The sequence below is a fragment of the Misgurnus anguillicaudatus genome, chromosome 2 (genome assembly GCF_027580225.2).
Source record: "Misgurnus anguillicaudatus chromosome 2, ASM2758022v2, whole genome shotgun sequence".
Classification (NCBI taxonomy): Eukaryota; Metazoa; Chordata; class Actinopteri; order Cypriniformes; family Cobitidae; genus Misgurnus; species Misgurnus anguillicaudatus.
In genome coordinates this window covers 49,781,275-49,790,800 of record NC_073338.2, presented here as the reverse complement: position 1 = coordinate 49,790,800, position 9,526 = coordinate 49,781,275, and the positions used below count along the sequence as shown (strand labels likewise).

At 35.1% G+C, this 9,526-nt stretch overlaps 1 protein-coding gene across 1 annotated transcript; it reads left to right on the top strand.

The window, feature by feature from the left end:
• The first annotated feature begins 2,498 nt into the window (after positions 1 to 2,498).
• On the top strand, positions 2,499 to 6,143 carry LOC141351066 (tripartite motif-containing protein 16-like). Its single transcript, XM_073857233.1, has 6 exons — positions 2,499 to 3,556; positions 3,759 to 3,854; positions 4,064 to 4,297; positions 4,403 to 4,562; positions 4,673 to 4,711; positions 5,227 to 6,143. The coding sequence occupies exons 1-6, from the start codon at positions 2,966 to 2,968 to the stop codon at positions 5,745 to 5,747; spliced, it is 1,641 nt and encodes a 546-aa protein (XP_073713334.1). The 5' UTR covers positions 2,499 to 2,965; the 3' UTR covers positions 5,748 to 6,143.
• Positions 6,144 to 9,526: the final 3,383 nt, after the last annotated feature.

The window sequence follows — 9,526 nt, the reverse complement described above, 5'->3', positions numbered from 1 at the left end:
ATTGAATTCAATTCAGACATTGTGTTTGGTGAGAAACACACCATTAATTTTTGGTGACCTTGTGCCTCCCGGAAATCCAAACTGGAACTTGTTGCTCATTTTACTGCAAATTATAAACATTGTCTTTTCACCTGTTGTTACCTATGGCATGACTGTTTTTTTGAAGCATTTGATCTCTGAGCATCATCAACTTTTTAAATCTGTGTACCCTCACAAAAAATTGATACCCAAGCATCATTTTATGGTGCATTATCCTTCATGCATAAGGAAAATAGGACCTCTGTTGCACTTCTGGAGTATGAGGTTTGAGGCCAAGCACAAACTTTTCAAGAATATGCTGAAAAGTTTTAAGAACATCACAAAGTCCCTTGCACGGAAACATCAAATGGCAATAGGAAGTCACTGGGAAACACTGAGTTTGCAGCGAAAAGAGTTTGGACCAATGAACTTTTTCTCTCTTAATGACTGTGATAATGGTGAAGATTTAGCCAGAGCTTTACAAGTCACAGTGCAGGCTGACATTTACTCTACCCGTTGGGTAAAACTTGATGGCACTGAATATAGACCTGGTCTGGTTATATGCACTAATATAAAAAATGAACTTCCATTTTTTAGTAAAATAACAAACATTCTTGTGTTGGGTGAAAAAGTGTATTTTTTGGTTGACAAACTTGTTACAGAGTTGTTCAGTGAGCATTATAATGCATTCAGAGTGGTTGATGGTAATGAATTTGATGCAGTTGTTCCAGTTGATGATCTTAAGCATTACAAACCCTATGATCTTCAAAGTGCATATGGACCAAATGTGAATGTTGTGCCTTTACAGAGTTTTGTAATGTTAGATGATTGAACAAATTTGAGTGTAAATAGTGCATATTTTGTTCATGTTATTAATTATACTGTTTTTATAGGCAGTGTTGACACTACTGTAAGACTAAAAAATATTGTTCCATTTGATGTTGATTTCTTGAAACCATTGAGTACATATGTACATTTGGTCCCGTTTTTAGGCAGTGTAAGTTTTAAACCATTGTAAGACTAGAACACCTTGTTCTACTTGATGCATGTCTGTTTTACTGTTTTATAGGCAGTGTATGTTTTGACAATGTATTTGCCTTTTTAATGTTTAAACTAAATTAAATGAGTTTTCAATTACAACTTTTATCTGAACTATTTGTTTGTTAGATTGAAATTAAGCTAATTTAAATCTAGGGTAGTGTTGTTTTACTCTCTAAATTTTTTTAGATATTTGATTAACTCCCATAAGAATGAAATATTGAACTCACAGTCGGTGTTAATTCATTAACACTTTTAAAAGTGTTAATATTACTATGGCCAGTGTGGATTATATATACACCAAAAAAGTGTTAAAATGACTCTCATAGAGTTAAATTAACACTGGTGATTTTTTTTTGCTGCGCCTAAAAATACTTATACTAACAATAATAATAACACTTGCAATATCATTACTACTGCTACACTGTCCCAATAAGTTGATAGTAGGGGAGAACTGGGCCGAAAGTAACAAAGCGATTTTCTCCGAGCCCTGATAACATTTGCATCCCAAACTATGACAGCATCTTTAGCGCAAAACCCTTGACAGACCTGACAATTATCGCGTTATTTACTCACCGTTTTCTGCGTGTAGATCCAGAAAGGTGTTTTAACCATAATATGTAAATTACTAAAACGGTCATTTTTTTCTTATAACGTATTGTGTTTTTCGTTTCATGTGTTACAATACTGATGATTCTACAGATGATTCTCTAACACATCCTGAAGTTTGAAGTAAAACAAGTTTAAATGTGAAGAGATCCTGTCAGGATGAAAGTAACACTTGTTACTTTTGTCCCGCTAATATTGTTGTATATGTTGAGAATTTATATTATTCTAATTTGATTTAATTTCATTTTTTTATATTGTTCAAACTGTTGAAAAAATGTTTTATTCTCAACAATTTAAGTTTGTACTGTCGGTTGCTTTGGAAACTGAATAAAACTGAAATTTAAAGTGAAAATGTAAAAAATGTTTAATTATTTTTTACAAATATTGATAAATTACAAAATATGTTTGCAGTTACATATTAACAAGCGCATAGTCAGGTATATTTACTAAGAACAAGTGTAACACAAAAATCTATCTTGTTTTGTTGTGTTACTTTTGATTCACCTGTGTGTTACTTTCGTCCCTGCTGTCAGGGTCAAAATGTTACAATGCGCTCCATATGTTCATAGTGAAATTATACTGAAGTCATTTTACATTTGTTCAAAATTCCACCTGGTGTTGAAAGAACACACTTGTGAGTTATTGACCACAGCAAAATATATCTCTTTCTTAAACATTATCTTTTAAAATCAAGTTTTTATAAAAAATGGTACTTTCGCCTCTGCTCTCTCCCCTACTCAAAACATTTGTAGAAACTAATTATGTAATAATTTTTGAGGTAAGTAAGATTTTTTTATCTTTAATCTCTGTCTGTAAAACCAGCTCATGTCTTTTTAAACATTATAGGAGATTATGTTTGTTTTAATGCATTTATTTAAAAATGTGTATAATCAATTATCTGTAGTTTAAACTTCTATTTATTTTTCTTTTCTAAATGTGAATTGTTTGTGTAAATAGTGTAAACTCACCACTAGAGGACAAACACTCACACTGACTTGGATGTTGAATCAGTTTAGTGACAAACATCAGAGAGATTTAATCTGTTATTCTCTTATTTCACCACAAAATTCACTCATATTTATGCATTTATGACAGAGCATTTTCACAAAGATTTGGCTACTCGAGACTGTGACTTTCTGTATGAGACTGACATCTAGTGGACTTGTTTATTATATGACTGACACACCTGTTTGCACACGTTTCATAAACACAACCAGGAAATACTTTGAGTTCAGAGAAAAAGTGAAACTGTTGAGCTGTTGTGTGTTTAGTTTTATTGTTTGTAAGTAAATACGGTGAAATGGCAGAAGCGAGTATTTCAGTGATTCAGGATCAGTTCATCTGTTCAATCTGTCTGGATTTACTGAAGGATCCAGTGACCATTCCCTGTGGACACAGTTACTGTATGAGCTGTATTACAAACTGCTGGAATCAAGATGATCAGAAGAGAAACTACAGCTGCCCTCAATGCAGACAGACCTTCAATACAAGACCTGATTTAAATAAAAATGTGGTGTTTGCTCAGATGGTGGAGATGCTGAAGAAGACAAAACTACAGACTGATCGATCTGCTCTCAGTTATGCTGAAGCTGGAGATGTGAAGTGTGACGTCTGTACTGAGAGAAAACACAAAGCTGTCAAGTCCTGTCTGGTGTGTCTGAACTCTTACTGTCAAACTCACTTTGAACAACATGAGAATTTATTCAAAGGCAAGAGACACAACGTGATAGACGCCACTGAACGACTTCAGCAGATGATCTGCCCTCAACATGAGAAACTTTTAGAGATTTACTGTAAAACTGATCAGCTCTGTATATGTTATCTGTGTATGGTGGATGAACACAATGAACATAAAACTGTATCAGCTGCAGCAGAGAGGACTGAGAAACAGGTGAGAGATGTGATAAATGTTTCATTATAATGACATCAAAGCTACATTACTAAACATCTTTATATCTTAATGTAACACATACATCACATTCCTTTGATTTATAAAGTTAAGGACATTGTGAATATGTCATTTTGGGCCTGCTGTATCGCCCAGGGTTTAACTTACATTTTATCTATTTAATTATTATTTCCACATCTAACAGAAAGAAGTGCAGGAGACGCAGAGAAAATATCATCAGAGAATCCAGGAGAGTCAGAAGAAGCTTCAGGAGCTGAGAGATGCTGTGGAGACTCATAAGGTGAGTTTTGATCAGAAGAACAACTGCTGTCTGCTGTTTCAGATCTGTTTCAGACTCAGTTAAGACTCTCATCCAATCAGTCAGTGAGGAGTTCAGTGCTGGATGACTTTCACTGAAGTTCACTGTGTGTAACAGACTGTGTGATGTACCAGTAAGAGCTGAATGAATGCTGCTGATTCTAATGCTCCTCGCTCTGTGTGTCCTAACAGCGCTCTGCACAGACAGCAGTGGACGACACTGAGAGGATCTTTACTCAACTGATCACATCCATTGAGAGAAGACGATCTGAGGTGACACAGCTGATCAGAGATCAGGAAAAGATTGCAGTGAGTGAAGCTGTAGGACTCTTGAAGCGACTGGAGCAGGAGATTGATGATCTGAGGAGGAGAGACACTGAGCTGGAGCAGCTTTCACACACAGATGATCACATCCATTTCCTCCAGGTAACAGAGATCAGTGATCTTTAGGAAGTGAAGAGCATATTTTACTCAGATGATATTTTCTATGAAATGTTTCAGTGTCATGAGTTTATGTTTGTGTTTGTGTAGAGTTTTCAGTCTCTCTCTGTTCCTCCTGGATCTACAGACTCACTCAGTATCATTGTCAGTCCTGTCGTCTCTTTTGATGATGTAGTAAAATCTGTGTCTCATTTAAAAGAGAAACTAAAGGATTTCTGCAGAGAAGAGATAGAGAAGATATATGATAAAGGTAAAACACATATTTTTCCTCAAACAAAGCACACATCATGTAATATTATATTTAGTAGAAATCGAGAGAATATCACTCACTGATTCTGAATGAATATTTTTTCAACACAGTTACTCCTGAGCCTGAGACCAGGGAGCAGTTCCTAAAATGTGAGTCTCAATAAACAACAAATAAACACACTGATGCTGATAAAGACATGAACAGTGATAATCTTCATTTCAGTCATTTTAAACTCCTCTATAGTGATACTCATGAATCAAACTGAATGTGTAGAATAAACAGAAAATAAATAACTGTGCTCGCCCACAATGAAACATAACTGTGAGATCAAATAGCAATAAATAAAGTTTCTCATTTAATATTTCATAAGTTTTTTAATGAACAGAAATGATCCACATTTCAATTAAATGATAACAAAATATAGTGTACAACTACAGAACAGAGGGACTTTAACAATGTTCACACATTCACAAAACTTTTAACACACATTATGATGAATATAACAGTAAAACAATCAGATTAGATTCTCTCTATACTGTAAATGATCTCTGTTCACTTCTTTGACAGTCTTCAAAAGCTAAAATAAATAAGACTTGAAGTTTATTTTAATTATTGAAATTTACAATTTTACATTTAAATGATGTTTTTGATTTGTCTTCATCAGATTATCATCACTTCACTGCAGATCCAAACACAGCATATAAATATCTCCGTCTGTCTGAGGGGAACAGAGTGATTACTTTCACTAACACAGTCCAGTATCCTGATCATTCAGACAGATTTGATGGTGTTTGTTATCAGGTGTTGTGTAGTGAGACTGTTAGTGGACGCTGTTATTGGGAGGTTGACTGGAGTGGTATAGTGTTAATATCAGTGTCATATAAGAGCATCAGCAGGAAGGGAGGTGATGAGTGTTTTTTTGGATATAATGATCAGTCCTGGAGTTTGTGCTGCTGTGACTTCAGTTGTTCATTCAGGCACAATAAGATTAAGACTGAACTCCCTGTAGTGTTCAGTTCTTCGAGAATAGGAGTTTATGTGGATCACAGTTCAGGATCTCTGTCCTTCTACAGCGTCTCTGACACAATGACCCTCATCCACAGAATCAGCACCATATTCACTAAACCTCTCTATCCTGGGTTTTGGGTTAATAGATCAGCGAAACTGTGTGATCTAACAATATAGATGATACAGAGAGTCCACAAATAATTTTGTTATATTAGAAGTCTAAACATAATGAATCAACAACAAAGAAATAATAAATCTTTCATTTACTAATTAGTCATTTTAAATAACTGATTGTAATATTATATTTTAATAATTGTATTTTGTCTTGTCAAACAGAGGTAGCTGTACAGTAGTTATTCACAGTTAATATTATTCATCTACAGCCGAGTATTCTTTTATGTCTACAAAGAGCTATAATTAAAATGTTATACAAGTCACTAAAATGTATGGGTCTGAGTTCAAAATTAATTCACATCTCACATTTAGTTTTGACATTAAGTTTGCAATAGTTTAATCCAAAATGTACAATACTAAATATACAACAGTGGATTTATAGTAAATATTTCTAACAATATGTTTAAATACCATCACTAAAGTTAATTAATGTCTGACTTACTTAAATAAAATGTCCCAGTACAATAAAACCATTAAAGGGGACATAGCATGAAATGTAGATTTTTTTCTGTGTTTAAGTGCTATAATTCAGGGCTGGACTGGGACAAAAAATCAGCCCTGGACTTCATCCAGACCGGCCCACTATGCATGTATACACACACTGTGTGTCTATACGCACATTAATCTGCATGTTAAATTACTGAATAAATTATTTGAATTTATTTACTATTAAAACCCAGAGCAGATCTATTAATATAATAAACAAAGAAAATGCTAATTATTTTATCAGGCTTTATTGTAAATATCTAAAGGTTTATGTGCTGCTTATTTTTCTAATAGAAATATTCATGCTTAGGGTACATCATTTCTGCTGTAACTATATATCATGAGGTGCAACATCACTGCCAGGACCTACAGAAGAAGCTTACTAAACAGTTCACTTTTCTCTTCAACTTTGTCAATGATTACATCAGAGTCAAGTGAGAAAAGGATGTTCGTCTCTGTTGCCATCAACACAAAAGCTTCCAACTGCTCCTGTGAGATCTTGCTTTTGAGTCTGGTTTTAATGAACTTAAGCGTTGAAAATGTGCATTCACAAGCAACCTGAGTGATTGACAGGGTGATCAGGAACTTGTGTGCCAGATCTAGGAGATTTTAGGCATTTGACATCAAACTGAACCTCCCCATAATCTGATAGCAAAAGAATGGACATTCATTACATGAGGAACACTCCTTGCATCTGATTTCAACCCCCTCATCTTCAGTCTTGTCTTCCAATGTTTTGATCTTGTACGCATATAGCAGATACATTTTCAATTTTTTTCCCACTGTAGAACTAAATTTCTTAATTCACGTTGTAAATTTTCAGCAGTTGTCAAACCTCAACAGACATTTGCTAAGCTCTTGATGGTGGAAGAGAGGACATCTTTAACTGAGTGATGTTCCTGGTGTCTAGAAATGCAAGCATAGAGTGATCCATGACCCAGAAACCTCCTGTGCAGTGTCTCAGTAACTGTGTCCATGATCTGATTATGGACTGTAACTTCATAAACCTTTTCTGGATTTGTGACAGTTTCAGCATGAGGAATCTCTTCAGGCCTGGTTGTCTTCCTCCACTTTTTGATGGTAATGCAGACTCAACTTCCAGCTCTTTCTCTTTGTCTTGTCCCCGAATTTTTCATTTGCCCACAGAACAAATTTCTCTGCGGCTGCATTGACTGAGACAAAGTCTCTTGACATGCTTTTCAGGCTTTCATGTGCTGCCATAACCATTCTATAGGCAGACAAAATATCCATCAGTTGTGTTTGGAGGTATTTGGACAGTGGTGATGTCTGTTCAAACAGGTTTGTGCTGTCAGTATCATCTCATACATAAGCAGCAGACCTTCAACAAATCCTTGTGCTTTAACATGAGCAGTTGTTTTCATGGTCATATCCTCATGTATCGCCGTCAATGCAAGGATGACATCCACATAGAGATAATTATCTGGATTTCAAATGATCCAAACACTTTCCGGAGAGCATTATCTTTGGCCAACCACCTTGTCTCGCTAATTGGTGAGAGTCGCCTCTGGTGCTTGCCCTGGCTCTCACTTTCCCACACATTCATCCTTTTGTATGCCTCGCGAAACAACACAGCAATATCATTGAGAACTGCAAACAGTGAAACACTTTCTATTACTGTTTGGGTTATGTCAGTCAAAACTAGGTTGACTACATGCGCATTATACCAAACATGAACTTCATTTGGTGCCACTTTGGACATCTGAGTAGAAATGCCTTTGTATTGGCCTTGGATATTAGATGCACCATCTGCAGCATGACTGATGCACTTGCTCAGATCCAAATTGAGCTTTTAGCAAGCTCTGAAACAAGACTGACAAAGTTTTGTCCAGTCGTTTTCTTACACTTGACAATGCTGATAACCCTTTCGTGAATTTTGTCTTTTTCCCTCTCTTCTCTGTCCTGTGTACTTTCATCTCCTCTCTCTTCTTCACATTCTTCTCTTTCCTCATGTCCTCTCTCCTCTCCACTCTCCTCTAATACAGACCTACTGGCCCTAACATGAGAATAAACACAGATGATGTCACAAACGCACAAAAAATAGACACAATATGTTCTAAACACTGCATCAAAAAAAAAGAAAGAAAATGACGGTGTTTCATGTTCTTACACAGGGCTGAAGATTCAAATTTAAGTTTATAATGGCAAAAACAAGAGTATGCAAGTAAAGAAAAAGACACAAGCACCACACAAGTGAAAATATAATAAATATGTAATATAGTGCACATATTAAGCAAAATACTCCTTTCTATGGTTATTTTTCTCAACTAACCTGCTCTGGTCTGTAAATGGCTTTCTTGAGGTAAATGCAACGTTCAGTGACATAATTGTTCATAATTGTATATGGGATATATACCTTTCGGTTAGTTGTACTATATATTTAAACAAAAAGTAACAGATGATCGGTTTACTTGAACTGAGGCGCTAAAGCGATCTGTCACATCATATTTTCTAGCACCAAAACGGTATTGTCTGAATTACGTAATAAAATGGACAAAACCTGAGAGCTGAGAATTTTAAATGCATTTATATAGATCAGTGAGTGGTGGTCTATTACAGCGGGAATATCGTAACTTTTTGAAACAAAACAATGCAGTAGCCAGCATTTTTTTTGTGTGATTTTCATAAAAGTTTCACAAAATGCTTTCCAGGAAAATTTTCTTTTAAGAATATATAAACATACAAATATATCAAATGAAAGAACAGACCCTCTGCTTTCAAACAAACAATAAATAAACAAAACAGGGAAAAACAGTTTCATCCTATCTGTATTTTTTCTCTGCTTATAAACTCTTACATATGGGTGTTTTCTCTAAAAATAAAAAAATTAGCTGAAAAAATTGCATTTTTGTGAAGGGATTTTAGAGATCAGATTCAGAGTGAATATCAAAACATACATAGATTTTAAAATTTGTAAATAACGTTTGTGTTCAGTTTTTCATAAATTGGGTAATTTAGTGGATCATCTTGTGGATAATCGCAGTATTTGCAGATTAACATAACAATTCTTCAGAAACACGTTTTATGGGGAAATGTTTTTTTTTTTTGACGAGATAACTTGTCAATGGCGGAGAGAAAATTAAAGGTCCGTTCTTTCTGTGTTTTTGAAGCTTTGATTGTGTTTACAGTGTACACTATAACTAGGGTGGCGATTTGTGCCAGTTCCGGCCGGACACGTCCCGGACATGTTTTCGAGTTCGTTCTCCGGGAAGTCGCGTTGCTCAACCACATACATCATCGAGGTTTTCACATTTCAGTTAAAATACATTCGAAAATTA